The sequence below is a fragment of the Solenopsis invicta genome, chromosome 10 (genome assembly GCF_016802725.1).
Source record: "Solenopsis invicta isolate M01_SB chromosome 10, UNIL_Sinv_3.0, whole genome shotgun sequence".
Taxonomy (NCBI): Eukaryota; Metazoa; Arthropoda; class Insecta; order Hymenoptera; family Formicidae; genus Solenopsis; species Solenopsis invicta.
In genome coordinates, this window is record NC_052673.1 from 584,336 (window position 1) to 607,498 (window position 23,163).

The following is a 23,163-nucleotide window of genomic DNA, read 5'->3' on the forward strand; positions in this document are numbered from 1 at the left end:
CTATGTATCATAAGTTTGTTGTTTGGCTGTATGTTTTCACAATGTTACAAAAGATAACAATTATATTTTGTTTACCGGAGGTCTCAGGCTGACTTATATTTGCGAGCTTATTACAGTTTGTTTCTTCGACAAGTAACTGACTTTCGTCAAGCTAGTAGGATCAAATCAGCAAAATTAAACGAGACCTATTGAACTATTTAGGGCTTATTTGATGCCACAAGAAGTAACTAGCGACTATCACACCAGAAATAATAGAACGATCAAGACAGAACTTTATTAGACGTGCTCAACTTTGAAATACGAGGTGTGATCAAAAAGTAAGGTGACTTTTTGAATTTCGCGCGCTCTGTACACTCTAATTTCAAAATTTTTTTTTTTGTGTTGGTACACTCGTCACGATCATATGTTCACAGTTTTGACTATATAGCATGTGTTGTTTTTATGTGAGAGGCATAAAGGTTAGACTCGTGTTTGCGTGCTCGGCGATTTTTTGCTGTTGAAAATAATGGAGCAGAGAGTTTGTATTAATTTTTGTGTAAAAAATGGTATTAAGTGTTTAAAAACTTTTGAAATGTTGACAGTGGCGTACGGTGAGTCAACTTTGAGCAAAAAAAATGTTTATAAATGGTATAAGTTATTCCAAGAGGGCCGAGAAAATGTTAACGATGAACCTCGCTCTGGACGCCCCAGCACGTCAAAAACCGATGAAAATGTTCAGGAAGTGAAAGAAATTGTGTTGAAAAATCGTCGAATCACGATTAGAGAAATAGCTGATGATCTTAACGTATCGTTTGGCTCATGCCAATCAATTTTAACGGATGTTTTGGGTATGACACGTGTGTCAGCGAAATTCGTTCCAAAACTGCTTAATTTTAATCAGAAGCAGCGTCGCATGAACATCGCCCAAGACATGTTGAACGACATCAATGATGATCCTGATCTGCTCAAAAGGGTTATAACTGGTGACGAAACATGGGTATATGGTTATGACGTCGAAACCAAAGCCCAATCATTCCAGTGGAAGAGCCCAGGAGAGCCAAGACCGAAAAAGGCACGCCAAGTTCGTTCGAATGTGAAGGTTTTGCTCACAGTTTTCTTTGATTACCATGGCGTTGTGCATCAAGAATTCCTACCACAAGGTCGTACGCTAAACAAGGAGTATTACCTTGAGGTTATGCAGCGTTTGCGTGAATCAATAAGAAAAAAACGTCCGGAAGTGTGGAAAGAAAATTCATGGATTCTGCACCATGATAATGCACCTGCGCACTCGTCGTTACTAGTGAGTACTTTTTTGGCCAAAAACAATACTATCATTATGCCTCAGCCACCGTATTCACCAGACTTGGCCCCCTGCGACTTTTTCCTCTTCCCAAAATTGAAAAGCCCTATGAAAGGACGAAGATTTGCGACGATTGAGGAGATTAAGGCTGCATCGCTGGAGGAGCTCAAGGCAATACCCAAAAATGCATTTCAGAAATGTTTTGACGACTGGAAAAAGCGCTGGCACAAATGCATTGTATCAGAGGGGGATTATTTTGAAGGGGATAACATAATTTTGGATGAATAAATGAATATTTTTTTATAAAAATGAAAAGTCACCTTACTTTTTGATCACACCTCGTAGATGGTGACCATTTTGAACACTCTCATTGTAAAAACTTATTGAAACATTATTTAAAATGTATTTCAAAATTTAAAATCTAATTTATAGTAGCAACCGGTAGCAACATACTTATAGCTTATTATCCAGATAACATTCAAGCACCCTAATAGTAGTATAAAAGTATTCTACTTTAGAGAGTCTAGAACTGTTCTCGTTGACATCGAAAATGCACGCAAATAGATGGATATGTAATGAAATATTATACATTTTTGAAAATAAGACTTGTAGTCTTGTACAATATGTCCCTATTATCGAAAATCTATTTCGCTTTTAATCTTATACATTAACTTACTACTATTGAATAATTATAGCTCATTTTCCATCTTCTGCAATAGGTTTCTAATGTCGAATAATTAAAATTTATTTTTCTCCAACAATAGTTAACTACACTCTAAAAACAAATTTTAGCAGATGTGCAAATAAAACAATTTTTTTTAAACAGATTTTATTCTTATAGTTTATATATCTGTATTTACTGTTTTGCATACAAGATTCTTTTATTTTACCTAATTACAATTACGCATTATTTTACAATTTTTGAAAACGCATCGGTACGGCGGGATTCGAACCTAAGATCTTCGGAACAATAACCTAATGAACGCTAACATTTAGCTAATTATACGCTTGCGATATTGTCATATAAAAAGTTATATTTAAAGTAAAGTTGATTTGAACAGGAAAAAACTTGCATTTTGAATACTGTGCGAACACTCTCACTAGCCCTTTGATTATTTAGCCTTATTATTAGATATTTTTAATATAAATTAGGTAATTATTCAGAAGACCTCCCACCACCTCCGATTTTGATGAAATTAGGCTTATTCGACGCATTTTTGCACAAAATGAACGAATCTGGCAAAAAAAGTGTCGCTCTGCCCAGCGAACCGAGATATGAAGTGTTAATGAAGTTGGCGACTATTTGGGTTAGGATACCTGCCATCTCGGCGTAATGTAGCAACTTGAGCATACGAGTGAGAAATAAGCATGTTACATTCGTCCAATAGTATTATTATAAAATATAATTGAAAAATATAGTATAGTCACAGTTAAACACTACAGTAATTGTACATTTTTCAAAACTATGAATGCTGTTAAATGATCATCTACTAACTATCATATATTAAAAAATAAATGAAGTTGTCATCGAATAAAAAGAGAGATATATTTTTCAAACAGTATTACTCTAAAATATAATATAACCGAACAATCTCCAACCATAGTTTAAAAGTAATGTGTTAATAGTAGACTACTATAGTGACTAATTTCTTATCTTAAGGAAACAGAAGTCTATTTCTTTCTAAAATAATTTAGTAGTCTATAACAATTTTTTCATAAAATGCAAGAAAGTATATTTAGTTGACATATACTCTTAATGTTCAATTAATTGCTCTACTTTTTTATTAATATGTTTGCACTTTGCGTTTAAGTTGGACACTATTCTAGAGTTCTACCGGTATCTCTTTAACCAATGTTATTTAGGATTATTTCGTTACTTTGTTTCTTTCAATATATTTCCTATTTTATCATATCGTAAAAACGTACCTCTCTGTTATAATTAAAAATCGTTTTTTTATTAAAATAATGGCAATTATTTATATTTAAATTACATTTGCACCTTTTCATTTTGCTCGTTAATTTTGACCGTCTTATTTATTTTTATATTTAACAATGATACGAGCGTTCATATTTACGTTTGAATATTTATTTACATTAACCTTTAGGCAGACGCGCCGCGACACTGAGTGCCGCAAAATTTGTTTTTCTAAAAAATCATTGGTAATGCAGTTCTTTTTTCTATTATTGTATTCCTTCTGTATTCCTCATTTGACATATCAACTGTAAGCATAGTTATTGCATTTTTTCTTATCGGTAATTAGCCTTTTATCTGTTTTGAAAATATTAAAACACGTTTTGCGGCACGGAATACCGCCCGCACCCACTTACGTAAGTAAAATCTTGTTTATATTAATAATGTTATTAATGCGAGATATTTATTCCCTAAATTTTAATTTGTTTTTACTTGCATTACTGTTTAATATCTTTTTCCAGTTCTAATTTTGAATAAATTAGGTTAAAGTTAGGTTACATTAGATTGTGTTATTGATAGACACCCCAGACAAAACAAATAGAAACTATTTTAGAGATATCCTAAACAAACCTTTCTTTTTTCCTTGTAAGTCTCAAAAATAATCTAAATCTGCAGTAAGGACTTGGATATATGAAGAAAAACTACTTGAAAGGGGGGGGGGGCTAACACCATTCTAGAGCACGAAATAAAGTTGAATTTTGATAATTTTTTTGAGAACATATAAAAAACAAGCACATTGAAATTAAGGACTTTACTAGTCATATACTTAAGTGCATAAATTTTTTTTTAATTTTAAAGTAAAAAATGGCGGCGCTTGAGCTCCGCAACCGCAAATATCATTTTTGAAAAGCGTCGTTTTTGACCTAGAACAAAAAACCAAAAAATTTTTAAATCTAGATATGATTAGCTAGAGATGTACACACGGAAATTTTAAAATTCTGTTTTTTCTAAAAATGGTGCGAGTTTAAAGAAAGTTTTGTTTTTAGGGAAAAAATTGCGTAAACAAATTGTTTATAAAATAAAAAGTTTGTAATGAAATTAAAAATTCGTACTTCTCTGAGAAATGTTATCCTGAAGCTACAGTTAAAATTTTAAGTGATTTCATAAAGATCTGTTAAAGTTATGGGTCTGTCCGATTTGAAAAATGCAGTTTCGAGAAAAACGCATTTAAAGTTTGATTAGGGTTCGGAGAAACAAATTTTTACTGTACTTTCAGTCTGTGATGCCAGCATCATATATTTGACCTTTTATGTTAAAAATCCTCTTCTTTTTTTCTGCTCGATGTAATTGTAAATTGAGCCTTTTTTGCAGCATCAGTAAGGGAGCGCTGCGAAAATTTGATGCGGCGCTTGTTGGTCTCTATATAAAAATTCAGCCTAATTCCCAATAATTGCATGAAAAGAATGATTCTGCGATTTATTTTATATCTCTTATCAATCAATGGGCAATTATTAATGTAGGTTTTATTAAAATTTTTTCACAAAAAACGATGATATTAAAACCTAAACCACGCATATACCATTCTCTGTGAATTTCACTCTTAATTTGCACAGTTTACACCCAACAACTTCCGAAATGGCTAACAAAACAGTTGTTAAGTTTAATATGCGATAACTGTACGTAGGATTAATGTTTACATCACTTGTATTGTCAAATATTTTTAGTTTTTTAGCAGATGTACTGGCAAAATCCTTTTTATACCGTCTTTCTCTCCCTATAAAACTATTTGTATACTGTTTATTGCTGCGTGATGCGTGCGTTGAGATGCCGGAATTCACTCCGAGTAGAGCGCGAGCAAGAACTGCGTGAACGTTTAAATTGTGCGGCGCTCGGCCTAGACACGGCCCTGAGCGCGCGATTACGAGAGCGAGTCCGACGCGAGAGCGCGAGCGACGACGAAAACGTAACTTTCGAGTAATGAGTGAAATGGGAGGCGGGAGAGGAAAAGAAGGCGAACAGAGTGATCACTCGATAGAATTTTGTATCAATTAATTGTCTTTAATTAAACAGTGATCGAGAATAGTTCTGTCTCGCGGATGAGCATGAATGCCCGCGAAATCTTCGTCAAGACGCGCGTATCGACAGCCAATGCAAGTTCGCGCGCCGTATAACTCCCGACACTCCCCGATTTTTGTTTCGCTCGGTTTCGGATACGGTGTATCTTTCTCGCGTCGCTTCTCGAATCTGAATCTCGGATCTCTCGCAGAGAGAGCGAACCTCCCTGCTCTCGTTTAAGCGAAGAAAAAGCCGGGAGAAGCAAATTCGGTGGGAAAATGTCTCATTGGCTCGGATGGGCTAATTACTGTATCGTCATCGACGATTTAAAACGGCCACCGGACTGGACCAGTAAACTCGCTATTTGCTTGGGCCGACCTTTCCTTGCGTGTACGGACGACCACGACAAAAACTTATTTGCTTCGCACACAAAATATTATTATCTCTATCGTCGAAGTTTCTCGTATTCTGACTTTCGCATAACCAACGAGACAGAAGATTCTCGACGAAATACAGCGCGTAGAACGGATGTTCTTAAGAATATAATAATATGATGCTTTGAAGACAATGATGAAAACAATTTTCATAATTTTGACCTTGATTGATCAAATACATTTACATGAATAAGATAAGACAGAGAAAACAAAGTACGGTAATTTATAAGTAACTTGACTCGACTATACATGAGTATTTGGACTTGAACCATCGCATAATGATTTGAACTCGAAACAGTAAACCTTATTTTTGAGATTCTAAGACATATTTTAAGCAAAAAAAACGATTTTTTGAAAATTTTAGAGTGGTGTTACCTCTTCATTATATATAATCATATTGTTTTTATTTTGAGAGTTTTAAAAAGTTCATTTTAAATTATTTAGTGACAGCATTGTTATTAGTTTTACTGTAATTATGTTTGATTTTAAATAAATGTGTCTTTATTTTTAACCCTTAACTCGAGGGGTAAACCGCTGATCAAAATTGTGTACACTACTGCCTAGTAATACCCAATTTCTGGGCATTACTGCCAAAATTTTACGTAATGCCTCAGTAATATCTAACCTAATTTCGTCAATATCAGAGGTGGAGGGGGATATTTTTAACAATTATTTTTTATTAATAATAAAATACACTCGTCAACAAAAAATAGGGAATACTTTTCAGACACTAAAAATTAGGCTATTTTTAAATGGCTGTAGCTCGGCGAAAAATCATTGCAGATAAAAAATGAAAAAAGCATTTTAAAGCTTGAAGTTTCAACTTTAACGCTGAATTCACAAATTTTTAAAGTTCTTTTAATTTCCTTGTCTTATGCAGTAAAAAAAGTACACCTTGTTTTGTTCCTTAAAATTCCGTATCTTAAATACTTTGCAGCACGACCAAAGAATTTTTTTCAAACAATTCAAACAATGCTTCATAAACTACAACATTTTGCCTACAGAATGCTTTTTTTTTTAAATTTTTCTACGATTTTTTTTGACCGAGTTACGCAACTTTGAAGCTAAACCTGCATTTTTTACAAATGATATTCGTATTCCGTGAAAAATTATCGTAGACAAAAAATGAAAAAGTTACAAGACTTCGAAGAAACATATTTTTTTTACAGTACATCTTTCCGAAAATTGACGTTTACCGCCTACATTACCCAATGTGTACCACATAGAGGTTGTTGGTTGGATTTTTGCATATTGTGTGCATGTATGACCGGCGCACGCACGCTCGCACGCACGCACGCACGCACGCACGCACGCACGCACGCACGCACGCACGCACGCAAGCACACAAACGCACGCACGATGTGCAAAAATCCGACCGGCAACCTCTATGTGGTGCACATTGAGTAATGCTAATGTCGGCGGTAAACGTCAATCTTCGGAAAATTGTAGTGTAAAAAAATATGTTTCTTCGAAGTCTTGTAACTTGGTCTTGTAACTAAAAAAAACATTGTAGGAAAATAAAAAAAAGCATTTTGTAGAGAAAATGTCATACTTTATGGCACTTGCATTGCATTTGTCATGAAAGTTTTTTTATTGAGTTACATACTGTCAAAAATTCGTAGAATTTTAAGAAAAAAAAACAGTATCTTTTTTGGGGCACAGCCCTGAGTAATTGAGAAAAATTTTTGTAAACCATTGATAGCATATTAAAGTTGAAACTTCGAGCTTTAAAATGATTTTTTTTTTATTTTTTATCTATGGTAATTTTTTACGGAGTACGAATATTATTTGTAAAAAATGCAGGTTTAGCTTCAAAACTGTGTAACTCGGTCAAAAAAAATAGTAGAGAAATTTTTAAAAAAGCATTTTGTAGACAAAATATTGTAGTTTATGAAGCTTTGTTTGAATTGTTTGAAAAATTTTTTTTTATTGAGCTGCAAAGTGTCAAAAATACGAAATTTTATGGAACAAAACAAGGTTTTTTTTACTGCATAAGACAAGGAAGTTAAAAGAACTTTAAAAATCTGTCGATTTAGCATTAAAGTTGAAACTTCAAGCTTTAAAATGGTTTTTTTATTTTTTTATCTGCGATGATTTTTCACCGATCTACAGTTATTTGAAAATAGCCTAATTTTTGGTGTCTGGAAAGTGTTTCCTATTTTTTGTTGACGAGTGTAGAAATATAGTAAAATTGTAATAAATTTAATTTAAGAACATTGTTTAGACATTGTTTAGTTTTTATTGTATTACAGTTTTATGGTTTTGTTAGGTAATTAAAAAAATTATAAAAATGCATTTTTGTATAAAATATTTATTATATATTTATGTTTACAATATAACGTATGTACAATATAACGTATGTAAAACAGAGAACTCTCTCTCTCTCTCTCTCTCTCTCTCTCTCTCTCTCTCTCTCTCTAGAGCGCGGATTTTTGACAAGGACACAAAATTTATATAAACTTATTTTATAAAATTGATGACAAAATTGAACACAAAATTTATATAAACCTAATTTAATATTTATCAATAATTATTAAACAAATGTAAACTTTTGATATGTAAAAAAATTCTTTTTAGTAGATATTACAAATAGATACAAATATATTATGTATTTTCTTCTCACCGTTTTCGTACCTCTATAATACATTCCTTACAATCTTCTTCCATTCATTCATTTTTACATTTTTACATTTACAATATGCCACCTTTTTTCCATAAACCATTCTGCCAGATTCCTTGGTTTACCCGTCACATTTTCTTTCCTATAGCTGTTTTTGCCTTGTTTATACTGTCTTATTCTTTTAATATTTCTCTTAACACTTTTTTTCTTTGCACAATGTTACTTACTTTTTTCGTTTTTCTTACCTTCCTTGTTTAATTCCGTTACCTTCCTATTTTATCTGCTCTCCCGGATTCTCTCGCCTCATTGTCCGTCCTAACCTATTTTTGTTTCTTTCTCTTATATCTTCCAATATCTTCACAAATTCTTTTTCCCTAATTTTGCCTCCAATTATCCGTCTTTTCTATCCTCTTACCTTTCTAATTCATAACTCTTTACTTTCTTAATTCTTCCTAATATACTACAACACTCAGCCTCACTCTCTCCATTAACATCCACACGCCATCGCACCTGATTGCACCACCTAACCAACTCCCTACAATAACAATATTTTAATCTATATAATTAAATATTAATTTTGACTTGTTATTAATTCTGTCAAGCATTCTTTTTATTTTATTTTATTTTAATTTTTGACCAGTTTTTATTTATTTATTTATATCTATAAACTGATTTTTATTGGTTTTATCTTTTAATGTATTGCTTTGACTTAAAGAAATTCTCACCTCTAACTGAAAAAACAATATAGAAAAATTTTTATTTTTTATACTGTTTTGACTACGGATGTAACGAAAGATTATAGCAAAAGCGAATGCAAAAACGAAAGAAAAAAAATTTTTTTGCGAAAGCGAATGCGAATGCGAAAGCGAAAGATTTTTTTTTCTGCTGAATGATTAAATCAGCCACAATCACAGTCACAAGCAGTCACGAAAAATAATATGATATTTAAAAAATATTACTAATTTTTATTCAAATTATTGAATGGTAGATTGAGAGAGATGAATTAAATATGTAAATTAGTATATGAACGACTTATTTATTATAATTTTAATCAAATAAAATACATTAATTATATAAAATACAATAAAATATATTTTTAATATATCTTTGTATTGCAACTCGTAAATAAATAAAATTAGACCATAAAAACAAAATAAAAAAATGACCTTTGACTCATAATATAACTTTAAGTAAAATAACTCAATATACTTTTTATTTTTATTAAGTCAACATAAAATAAGTTGAGTTAAAAAAAATAAACTTCTAAGAATTAAATATACTTTTATACAGGGTGCGAGAAAAGTTCCGGGACGGCGAAATATCTCGAAAACTAAGCATTTTAGGAAAAAGTGTTTCAGACAAAAGTTGTAGGGTTTAAAAAGATCTATTTACTGATCTTATCAGTTTGACCTTGGATGGCGTCGCCAAGGTCAGATCGAAATTAAATTAACTTTTTTAAATGGAACACCTAACTTTTTATTGCATATTCTTGTAGCTTATCTCGAGACCTTTCCAAAACATTACAAGAAAGTTTATTTTCGTTGAGTACTTTCCGAGTTGTGAGGCTTGAAAGCTACAGTGTACTGTAGTGTGGGTCCAGCCACTCTTGCCTTAACTGGCCGGACACACGCCACACTTGCCTTAACTGGCCGGACACACGCCACACTTGCCTTAACTGGCCGGACACACGCCACACTTGCCTTAACTGGCCGGACACACGCCACACTTGCCTTAACTGGCTGGACCCACACTACAGTACACTGTAGCTTTCAAGCCTCACAACTCGGAAAGTACTCAACGAAAATAAACTTTCTTGTAATGTTTTGGAAAGGTCTCGAGATAAGCTACAAGAATATGCAATAAAAAGTTAGGTGTTCCATTTAAAAAAGTTAATGTAATTTCGATCTGACCTTGGCGACGCCATCCAAGGTCAAACTGATAAGATCAGTAAATAGATCTTTTTAAATCCTACAACTTTTGTCTGAAACACTTTTTCCTAAAATGCTTAGTTTTCGAGATATTTCGCCGTCCCGGAACTTTTCTCGCACCCTGTATAATATACTTTACTTTAGTACTTTTTTTTCTTATTGTCAGTAGATTTTTTAATTATATTCAAAAATTAATATTAAAAATTTAATAGTGACAAATTATATTTTGAATGAATGAATGTTTATTTTCTTCAGCTACATACAGCCAGGAAGAGGGACTTGGTTTACAAAAGATCTTATCTCACACATCCTTCCATACTATGCATGCATGCGTGCGAGTTTCTTCCCCCCCTCCCTACGTCCTCCGAAAGTTTCCCCTTTCTCTTCTCCTCCTTTCTTTGATTAACTCTTTCTTCTCTTCTCATGTCTTACCTCTCTCCACTTAAAACTAGAATATAAATATCTAAATATCTATGTGAGATCTTTCTTTGTACTGGCGTTTCAGTTTGTACTATGCTTGTAAAGTCTATTAATTCTATAAACTAATACTAAGACTAAAACTAAAAACTAAAAACTAAAACTATTACTAAAACTGTTATTAGATGTTCCTTTTCCATTTCCTTATCTTATCTTTATATACATTATATCTATTACACCCTTGGCCTTGTATCCTACCCTAATATAGACTAAACCAATAAAACCAATATACAGTATACAATACAATACAATATAATACATATGATTACATTATGTACAGTATTATTTCCAATTTTCTTCTTTTTCTTACTTTTCTTTATTATTTGAACATCTTATTTCTCCTTTTCCTTGGTTTTTCCCTTCTTCTTTACGCTTAAGCTTCTCTTTTTCTTTCCAAAACTTAATTAATAATTCTTTCTTTTCGTCTAGCTCCTCATTTTCTAATTTTCTTATTCTATCTCTTACATTTTCTCCTAATCCTACAAACCAATCACCTGTTACCTTACATTCACCTGTAAAATGCTCCATATTGTCTTTCCCCTCCTTACAAAATATACAAATCCTATTTTCCTCTTCTAACCAGTATTTATTATCATTTTCCATGTTTCCGCATCTTAATCTAATTAAAGCCCTTATTCCTTCCCCTCTTTTACCTCCACTTTCTAATCCTTCTTCTATGTATCTTGGGACACCATTTTCTTTTCTGAATTCCTTGTATCTTTTATTATACCTCGCTTCTTTTATTCTGCTTTCTTCTTCTTGCACTTGTACATCCCTTTCTCTTTCTCTTAGCTCCTCTATTAGATTTCTCTCCGATCTTGGCATGTCATTTATCGCTATTACTCCCCAGCCATTTCTATTATAATACTTTTCTCTTTCTTTACCATATAATTCTTTCCACCCGTCCTTTTCTTTTTCTCTCCAGCATATCTTTACCCATCTCTCCTCCTCCATTTCTTCAATCTTTTCTTCGTACTTTCTTGCTCTAATTCCCCATTCTCCTTTTAACTTTCTTAAACCTAACTCTTTTGTTATTAAATATCTTGGCGTACAGAAATCTAGTTTGAACATCCATCTCATATAATCCAAAAGTATCTTTTCTAACTCTTTCCTTTCTTCCCATCCCCATATCTCTACTCCGTATACCATCACGCTTTCTACCAAGTATCTAAATAAACTCCATCGTCTCGAAAAATCGTTTTTGCACATCCTTTCGCCTATACCCCATACTATATTCGCCGCCATCCTTCCCTTTTTCCTTAGCTCTTTTATGTGGCTCGCGTAATCTCCTCTTCTGTTAAACGTGAAACCTAGATACTTAAATTTTTGTACTTCTTCTATTTCCTTTCCTTCCCATGTCCATTTTCTTTTCTTCTCTCTCCCTCCACTATTGAAAACCATAATTTTCGATTTTTCCACATTTAAATCTAGTTTTCTGTCTTTTAGGAATCTCCTTAGCGTTCCCATCATATCCGCCATGGCTTCTTTATTCTTTGCTAGTAAAATCAAGTCGTCTGCATACGCCAAGGACCAAATTCTTTTCTTTCCAATCTTTACCCCCCCTACCCTCCTTACATCTAAATACTTATCAATATCCGCGATATACATGTTGAATAGTATCGGACTCAGAACACATCCCTGTCTTACTCCTTTTCTTGTCTTGAACTCCTCTGTTAGTCCATCTCCCGTCCTAACTGTTGCCATTGTTTTTTTGTATATTCCCTTCAACCTGTCGATTATGTTTCCGTTTATGTTCCACTCCTCCATCAGTTCCCAAAGCTTTTCTCTGTTTACGTTGTCAAATGCTGCTCTTAGGTCCACGAAGAAGGCGAACACCTTTCTTTCATTTCCATCTTCCTTTCTTTCTCTCTCTCTTTGGACAACATGGCTCAGTATGAAAATGTTGTCCACTGTCCTTCTTCCTTTCCTAAAGCCTGCTTGGCTCTCTGGTATTAGCTCTCTCTCCTCTACTTCCTTTTCCAATCTTCTTCTTATAACTTCTGCGTATACCTTGTAGGCCGTACATAACAGCGCTACTCCTCTATAATTTTCCGCCTTCTCCGTGTCCCCTTTCTTGTGAATTGTCACAATTACACTTTTCTTCCAGTCTTCCGGAATCTCATTCTCCTTCCAGATTTCCTTTACTAAATTCACAAATCTTTTTCTTACTTTTGATCCTCCGTATTTCCAGGCTTCCATCGGAATCCCATCAATACCTGCTGCTTTTCCTTTCTTCAAACTATTTATTGCCGTAATTATTTCTACCTCCTTCAGCTCTTCTTCGTCCGTTTCCCTTACTTCTTGTTTTTTTGCTTGTTTCTTCTCCTCTGCTCCTCTTCTTTCCTTTTCCCCTTCTGACACCTCTTCTTCCCCTCCTATTAGTTTCCTAAAATGTTCTGTCCAAGCCTCTTTACTTATCTCATTTTCTATCCAATTTCCTTTTCCTCTTTTCTTATTTATTACTTTCCATACCTCCGCCTCATTCTTCAGCTTCCTCAGTTCTTCTTCTTTCGCTTTCCACTTTCTCTTCTTTTCTTCCATGTGTTCTCTATATTTCCTTCTTTCCTCTATAAATCTCTCTCTGTTTAGCTTTCCCACTCTCCAGCCTCTGTAAACTCTGTGGGCTATCCTTTTCCTCCTTGTACAACTTTTGTCCCACCATTCCTTGTATCCTAGTTTCCTTTTCTTTCCTTCTTTTACCTTTATTTTTGTCATAGCCTCGAGAACCAACTCCTTTAGCGCTTTCCATTTTTCTTCTATTGTTACCTCCTCTATTATTTCTTCTTTCGGATCCGTCTCATTCGTCCTTTCCTTATATTCCTTTATATCCTTTTCTTTCCACCTACATCTCCATCTTTCTTCTTTCTTCTTTTCTGTCTTTTTCTTCTTCTCTCTTCCTGTGTTCCTCTTCACCTCCAAGACCAAGGGCATATGATCCGAGTCCGATCGTCCTACGATTTTAAAATCGTTTACAATTTCTCTACAATATTCGCTTATTACTACGTAGTCTATTACTGAGCTACCCCTCTCTCCTACATAAGTGAATTCCCTTTCTTTATCCCCTTTCATTGTTCCATTCATAATGTTTCCCCCTATTTCTCCTACTAAATCTATGAATTCCCTCCCTCTATTGTTAACTACTTTGTCTTTGCTTTTGCGTACTACTCCCCATCCTTCTTCATCATTCCCTCCCTCCGTACCAGTTCTTGCATTAAAGTCTCCTCCTATTATTATATATTCTCCTTTATTTTCCTCCACTATCCTCTCTATCATGTTACTTGTTGTAACCCAGTTTCTGGTTGCGTATATCCCTATTATTATAAAACACCGTTTATCTTCTTTGTTCTTGACTTTTGTTACTAACATCCCTTCTTCTTCTAACCATTTTACTTTTAGCTGCTCTTTTCCCCACTCTTTATTTACTCCTACAATAAAACCTCCTCTTGCTCTACCCCTTTTTTTCTCTCTAATCGCCAAGCTGCAATCCCATGAATGTGTCGTTGGTAATCTCTTCCTAATTCTTTCCCATCCTTTCTCCTCCAACCATGTTTCTATTAAGCATACATAATCCATTTCTCCTATAAAATTCCAAAACTCTACATCTTGTCTCCAGATACCTGCTATGTTCCAAAAAGTCAGTCTCCTCCTCTCTTCATTCTCCTCCTTCCTTTCTTCCTCTTCCCCTTCCTCTTCCTGGCTTAGTTGAAATCCTCCCGTCTCTTATCTTCTCCGTCTTCCACTCTCCTCCTTTCTTTTCCTCTCTCTCTCTCTCCTCTTCTTCTGCCCTTCTTCCCTCTCTCTCTCTTTCTTCCTCTATCTCTTCCCAGTTTCTCCATCTATCTCCTATCTTTACTCTTCCTGTCCCTATTTTTATTTCTATTCCCTTCTCTCTCTGTTCTCTTCTCCATTTGTGAATTTTCTCTTGAGTCTTCCTCTCCTCCCATGATAAATCATTTACTATGAAAATTCCGCCTCCTCTCAACTTACTCTTGTTTATCATGATCTCTTTCTTTTTGTCTTCTCCTTCCACTTTTGCTATAACTACCGTTCTGCTTATCCTACACATCTTTATTTTACATTCTACTCCGATTTCATTCTCCAAAAATTTCTCTATCCATGTGTTCTTATCCTCTTCTTTTTCTAGTTCTTCTCTTCTTCTACCCAGCCCTCTGATAACTATATTGCTGCTTCTTTCCTCTCTTTCCTTCTCGTGCATCCATCTTTTCAGTTTGTTCACCTCTCTGTCGCTGAATCTGTCGTCACTACCTATTGATCTTATGCTCCCCCATTTACTTATTCTAGATGCTCTGCTGCTTCCTCCTCTTTCACTTTCTCCTTCGCTGCTTCTCAGTTCCTCTTCCTCCTTTTCTCCTATGAACTCCTTCCTGACCTCCTCCTTCCATTTTTCAACATTTTCCATTCTCTCTATCACATCGCAGAATCTTTCGTCCCATATTTTTTCTTTGCTCTTTGTTTTATGTAATTCCTCCTTTAACTTCTTTATCTCCTCCTTCAGTTCCTTTACCTCTTCTTTCCATTCTCTTCTCATCTTCTCTCGCTCTCTTTCCCAGTCTGCTGTCCTCGTCCCTCCCGACTCCTCTAACCTAAATGAGACTTTTTTACCATTCGATTTCTCCTCAGTTACCAGCTTTCGATGTCTCAAATCTCTACTCCCTACCTTACCGACTTCTCTATCTCCCGCCTTACTCGTCATCCTAACCTCTCTTCGCCGCTACTACCTATCTACCCTTTTAGCTTCTTACTCACCTCTTCCTCCCCTCTGCCTTCACTCACCCTAAAACTACCCCCTCTCTCGATTCTCTCTCCCCTCTCCTACCTCCCTCCGCTGACTTAATTAACTACGCAACGCTTACCAAAAACTCGCACGCTCTCGCCACACATCCACTCACTCGCACGCCACCTAACCAAGTCCCAAATTATATTTTACAAAGAGCAGTTTTGCTGCTTTCTCACTTTTTAATTTATTTCTCAGTGGATCATAAATCAAACTAGCACTGAATAGCTGCTCGCTTGGTACACTCCCAGTAGGAGTTGCTAGGAATTGGCGAACCATTGGGATCAAATCTTTATATTTATTAGCATTAAATTTCCACCATAATGGGGGATCTTTTGTAAGCTGAAGTTTTTTATCTTTATTGTACTCTGTTAACAATGACTTCAGTCTAAAAAGTCGATTAGAAGTTGAGTCCCGATTCAATCGAACATCATCATCAATATCATCATCACTGCTTGAATTTAGAATATTTGCTAATGAAGATTGTATGTACGACGAATTTTTCATTGCATGCGAAGTTGTTGCACGCTCATCATCATTAGACGATTCCATTCTTGATTTTTTAGCCGCAGGGGGCTATCATGTATGGATTCAGAATTTATGAGACAAAGAATATCGGATTGTACTTGTACAAGTATGAGACAAAGAATATCGGATTGTACTTGTAGGTAGCAATTGCGAATGCATTATTATTATGCAGTTCCCCAAATCTTGAATTTAGTTTTTTGATTAATGTTTGTATGATTCTCTTGAATATTGCTGAAGTATCTGTTTTACATTCTTTTTCTTGTAATGTTGATTTAAGAACATGAAGGAGAGGTATAACTGACGATATTAAAATATTAGTACTGCTCAATTCTCGAGTGATCTCTTCAAATACTTTCAGTATAGTTACGCATTTTTCCATATCTTGCCATTCATCAATAGATTTTGTTATTTTATTATACGTGCTCAAATATAATATCGTGGAATCTTTAATTTTTAACAGGCGTTCCATCATATAATATGTGCTGTTCCATCTAAAACAAGATGCTGCAGAACTAAGATATAATAAAAACTTAATTATTACTTCTATCCATATTAATATATAATTAAAAATATAAAAATTACTTGGTTGGATTGTCTTGTATAACAGCAAGAGGTAGTTGATTAAGTCGCTGTGTTTGTATTTTACGTAATTCATCTTGAGCCAATATGGAATAGTTAAAGTGTGTTGCAATTTTTTTATTTTTTTCAATAATTTTCAAAAGATAATCTTCCGATTCTATACCTGCTCGGACATAGAGCTGAATTTGATGTACGGTGCAATCTGTGTGAGTAACATTTAAAATATTCATAGCTCGAATCATGTTTGAGCCTCGATCATGTACTATACAATGAACTTTCTCGATTAGGTTCCATTCATTTAACATTATTCTAAATTTTTCTGATATCACAATACCCGTATGGCTGCCTTCCATTGGTTCACATTTTAATATAATGTTTACTTTACGAAAATCTTCTGTAATTTCGTGATTAGTCAAACTCAAAAGATAAACGCCAGCACTAGGATCTGATCAGATGTCACTTGTGAAAGAGAGTTTATTGAAATTCTCCAGTATCTGTTTTACTTTATTAGCCATCCGGTCATACAAATTTTCACATAAGAATGAAGTGAAATATTCACATCCTCTCAATTTATAACGGGCTAATGCAGCTTGCAAGAATTGACGAAACCCAATGCCCTCGACAAAATTAAAAGGCAAATCTTGTAGAGCAATCATTTCTGCGATTAATTTATCAAATTCAACTGCCTTTGTATCAGATGAATCCCAATAATCTTTTGTCTGTAAAGATTTTTGCAAAGTTACTTGTTTTTGTATAGCTTGCAATGGTGTCAAACTCGATCTAGAAGTTGATGCGACGACAGATTCTTTTACTTTATCTCGTAAATTTACGAATTGTAAATATTCATCATTGTGTTTCAATTGTAAATATGTTATTAAACCTGAAGTACATCGTCCTGTGCGAGAATAAATGTTTTCACATATTTTACACTTGGTTTTATCATTGTCACTCTTCATTTCATCATAAAAGTTCTAAATAACATTGGATTTTGATTTCATTGTTATTGTTAATTATTATTACTTATCACTTTTATAATTAATTATCATCAGATTTAGTTATATCACAGCAGTTTACTTTATAAATAAGTTTAACCTCTAAATAACCTCTAAAGTCTAACTTAAAATGTCTTTAGCTTCAGATTGACAAACCAACGAATAAAACGTAAACTGCTTTTCCGCCATCTAGTGTGCCCCTGGTGAAACTGCGAATCCCGCGGACCGGACAAAAATCTTTCGCTAAAACTTTAGCATAATCTTTTGCGAAAGCGAAAACGAAAGCGAAAGTCAAAAATGAGGCGAAAGTTTCGCTTTCGCATATGCGAAAGCGAATATTCATTACAACCCTAGTTTTGACGACTTTTGAAGACTCGGGCTACAGCCAAGTGTTGTCATATGTGCTCTTGCGTGCTAAATGCGACTACTCAATGTTGATGCGCCGATACAATGTATACGGCTCAAAATTGTTATTTAATTATGCTTGTTAAAATAGTTAATGTATTGGCAGAATAGTTTTGACGTTTTGTGAAATTTTGGTAGGAGAATAAACTCTTAATATTTGTGTAATTTACAAGATCAATTAATTTGCTCGTAAATGGGATGTTCTTTTCTTTGTATTTTGTTTTTGTAAAGATGTTTTGAAAATATTTGTCGACTGAAGCTTTTAGTATTATTTGATCAGATAATTTAATTAATATTGATTTTATTTATTAATTTATTTGTTTACATATAAAATGTATTTTAAAAGCACATTTTTTACTCATATAAGTGATATTTTATCGAATTTGCAATTGATATTACTTTTTGTCAATTAAACTGAACTCAAGAATACAGCAGGAGATGTTAATAGAGATTTTGTGGAACCTTTATAATACTTGTTTGGCACAGTAACCGTTAAAGCACTCGACCGCTCGCTTGATTGTGCCATACTTGACGGCGCGAACATCACGCCCTGTGATTGGACATTTTCAAACGTTCACCATTATTGATCTCTCAACATTTTACTGTTATCATTTTTGATTTAATTTTTTATGAGGAATACGTATGTACCGACTTCTCCGATTGATCTGAATCACCCTGTATATAATAATTTTTATTTTTTTCTTTTATTTTCTTGTGGTTTTGCTAAATTGATATTAACAAGGAGATGACGCGAATTGCGAAATACGGAATTAGATGAGCCATAGTTTATTCGAAAGAGGGAGTCGAGGGTATAACAAGTGTCAGAGCGTTTGAGTGCATGGGCATTTTCTGAGAAATTTGCATGTAAAGTTTGGCATTCGCCGCGCGGTGCGTTAAGTACGATTGTGCGGTAGGTTAAAGCATGAAGCGCGGTGGCTGAGGAGACTAAGGCGCATCTCCTATTTTACCCTTGGTGGCCGCGTGAAGAGAGGTGTTCGAATCTTTGCAGTGCCAATTTTTTTTTTTTTAATAATAGCTACATTTATTAATTGTAAACAGTTTTTATTATTCTTAATAAGATATTAATTGTTATATATTATTTGTTACATGTAACAAAATGTAATAATCAGAAAGTTTGCATATTTATTTAAGTTTATTTATTTATTTTTATTCATTATTCAATTCTGACATGCCTCAAAACGATATATATTATATATATATATATCGTTTATTTTATATATATTATATATATATATATATATATATATATATATATATATATATATATATATATATATATATATATATATATATATACATGGTGCGTTCCATAAGTAATGCGACCAATTTTTTCCTGACGCGACGATACACCGCAGCGTGTTCTAACCTGTTGGGAAAGGTGGAGGGGAGTGTTAGCTTCAAAATGCGCCCGGTCTCGGTCGCTTCCGAGCAGCAGGAGAGTCAGGACGTGCATTCCCGTGAACCGCGTTTGAGGTTAACGTAACACGGCGCGATGGATCGTACTGTGGAGCAACGTTACGCTATCAAATTCTGCGTTAAACTTGGAAAGTCCGCCACCGAAACGTTGCCATTAATTCAACAGGCCTTTGGGAGTGATTGCTTGTCAAAATCACAAGTTTTCCGATGGCACAAGTCGTTCAAGGAGGGCCGAGAGGAAGTCACCGACGAACCCCGCATTGGACGTCCATCAACCTCCCGAATTGACGAAAATGTGACGCGTGTGCGTGATTGTTTAAATTTTGACAGACGGTTGAGCCTTCAATTGATAGCAGAAACTCTTAACATTACGAAAACAACAGTTTTTCGTATTGTAACCGACGATTTAAACATGAAAAAGGTGTGCGCCAAACTGGTCCCTAAAGTGTTGACCGACGAACAAAAGAACATGCGAGTGCTTCGATGCCAAGAACTCTTGGAAATGTGTGAAAATGATCCTAATTTTTTAAACTCAGTTATCACCGGTGATGAGTCGTGGATTTTTGAGTACGACCCGGAGACAAAAAGACAGAGTTCAGAGTGGCACACTCCATCGTCGCCCCGCCCCAAGAAGGCACGCATGAGCAAATCCAGAATCAAAACCATGCTCATTGTCTTCTTTGACGTCAGAGGCATTGTTCACCATGAATTCGTACCTACAGGGACCACTGTGAACGCAGCTTTCTACTTGGAAGTGCTAAAAAAATTGAAAAAAAGGGTCACACGTTGCCGAAGCGACATCAAGAACGCGTGGAAGCTGCATCATGACAACGCTCCAAGCCACAGCGCCTTCGTTGTCAATGATTTCCTGGCCAAGACCCACACCCCATTGGTTTCCCAGCCTCCCTACAGTCCCGACCTGGTACCCGCAGACTTTTTTTGTTTCCTCGTTTAAAACAAGGCCTGAAAGGAAAACATTGGGGCACAATTACAAACATCCAGGCACATGTGACATCGGCTCTAAAGGACATCCCGGAGAAGGCCTTTCAGGATGCCTTCCAGGCCTGGAAGCATCGCCTCCAAAAATGTATCGATGCGGGAGGGTGCTATTTTGAAGATTTCTAACCATTGGTACAAATATATTCAATAAATAGTTTTTTATGAATTTGGTCGCATTACTTATGGAACGCACCATGTATATATATATATATATATATATATATATATATATATATATATATATATATATATAGATATAGATATTTCCAATGCTTTCACATAACTTTTCCCCACAACATTGTACAGCAATGTCAGAATTGTATAATAAATAAAAATAAATAAATAAACTTGAATAAGTTTGCAAATTTTCTGATTATTACATTTTGTTACCTGTAACGAATGATATATAACGATTAATATCTTGCTAAAAATAATAAAAATTGTTTACAATTAATAAATGTAGCTATTATTGGAAAAAAAAATTGGCACTGCGAGAATTTGAACACCTCTCTTCACGCGGCCGCCGAGGGCAAAATAGGAGGTGCGCCTTAGTCTCCTCAGCCATAGCGCTTCATGCTTTAACTTACCGTACAATCGTACTTAACGCACCGCGCGTCGAATGCCAAACTTTACATGTAAATTTCTCAGAAACGAAGACTTGTGCACTCAAACGCTCTGACACTTTTTATACTCTCAACCCCCTCTTTCGAATGAACTATGGCTCATGTAATTCCGTATTTTGCAATTGGCGTCATCTCCTTGTAAGTTAGCAGCATCATGAGTTTCTTTTAAATGGCATGAGGTACAAAATTACTTCTTGTGGCACAAATTAGTACAACAGGAGCAATAAATAGTTTAATAGGTCCCGTTTGATTTTGCTCGTTTGATCCTACTAGATTGACAGAGGTCACAATTATCCTGTAAGTAGCTGTAACACATTAAACAATTCTAATCTACGTTTACAGCGCTGATAAATTTACCTACAATTTTTCTTACTCAGAAGTATTTTATTCAGAAGGCTGGGGGGGGGGGAAGTATGTTACTGCTTAAATTTATAGTACTTATTATGGTTGTATTTGTTACAGTCATGCGAAGAAGGAATTGTGAAGTTGAGAACAGCTTCGAGTAACCCAGGGACATCAATATATTATATTGTAAATCAAATACTTTATCCCCTGGTTCAAGGTTGCGAGAGTAAGGATATAAAAATTATTAAGGTATTATAAGTTATACTTTATATTTACACGTTATTTTTAATAAAAAAAAAGAAATAAAACCTTACAATGTTACACAAGTTTTTATGATTTTTTTTTATTTAGTTTTGTCTGAGTATGATGCAGAGGCTAATAACACAGCAAGCAGTAGATCAGAAAGGTGCCCGATATATTACAGATACTTTGTGGTTGTTAATGGAATCAGGTATAGAGGAAGTTAAAGTTTTGCAAACTGTAACGCTATTGCTTACGAGTAATGCAGTGGTGCACGGAGATACTTTGGCAAGAGTAAGAATTTATTTACATATGAATATTTGCTCAGATACTAAGCGTCTAAACAAAATCGCGCAAATCTGTGATGGTGGTGCTGGTGGTGCTGGCAACATTTCAAGTATAAACAGTATGTTGAGTACTGACATTGAAGTAACACGAAGGCAATATGTATATTAGAGTGTTTACTATTGGGGAAAATTTTGTGACTTGCAAGTTTTTTAAAATTAAGAAATTAGATAATAATTTTAATAATATATTGTTTTAAATTGGTGTATATTTTATAACTTTTTGAATTCTGTGAGCTGTATATTGCGGATGAATTGTATACCATATTTGGCTGATATTTTTTAAAAATATTTTCTTAAATTTAATATTCGACATTTAAGTGACTTTTCTAATGACTGATTAAGAAACATTAAAAGATACAATAAAATTAATTTATTTTAAATTTGTATTAAAAAATTCTTTAATTGACAGCATTGTGTGATTCTATAAATTATGTAAATTATGGTAACATAAGAGCAACAGCGATTTTTGAATTAGACGATTTAAGACAACATAAAATAGCAAGTTGCTGACAAGTTGCTATCCAAAGATGTCATATTATGAAGGCACAAATTTATCAATAAATGCGAACTAAGATGCACAATTCTGGTAACAATATATGCTTTGATTGTTAGCAACATGTCAGGATGTCACTATCTAGCCGCTTTTATTTTTTTAAATAACATTTCAATATGTTCTATTTAAAATTATATTTTTTCAGAACTTGGTACTTTGTTTTCGGTTACATTTTACAAAAGACTGTACAACAATAAATACAGCCGGTGCTACTGTAAGACAGCTGGTGTCTTTGGTATTCGAAAGAGTAGTCGCCGAGGACGAGCAAAGCTCAGATCAACCAGAACCTGATGAAGTGAATATAGAGGAATTGAAAATTCCAACAAATCAAGCGCCTAAAGGTCTCGGTCCATGTGCTGCAGATGCATATTTGATGTTTCAGGTGTTTTATTATTTATTGTGATGCTTACATAACATATACGCTACCGCTCGAAAGTTTCAATACGTTTTTCGTATAAATTTTCTCACATTTCACGAATATCTTGGTAAAAAAATATAAAGAAATTTTCCAAAATGCAGAAGAGGAAAGATAGAGCTTTAAATTTGTTTTTTACTTTTGTTTGTATAATATTGTTGCTATTTGTTGTATTTTGTTCCAAAATTATACTCGGTTGT

The 23,163-nt window shown here is 34.3% G+C and overlaps 1 protein-coding gene across 8 annotated transcripts in view; it reads left to right on the forward strand.

The window, feature by feature from the left end:
- Nucleotides 1-23,163, forward strand: part of LOC105194437 (protein MON2 homolog) — an 84,559-nt gene that overhangs the window by 6,802 nt on the left and 54,594 nt on the right. For all 8 annotated transcript variants that reach the window (XM_039454696.1, XM_039454700.1, XM_039454697.1 and 5 more), the window contains exons 2-4: nt 21,526-21,657; nt 21,760-21,942; nt 22,694-22,930. In XM_039454696.1, the coding sequence (XP_039310630.1) occupies nt 21,526-21,657; nt 21,760-21,942; nt 22,694-22,930 (552 nt within the window). The remainder of the gene's footprint in view (nt 1-21,525; nt 21,658-21,759; nt 21,943-22,693; nt 22,931-23,163) is intronic.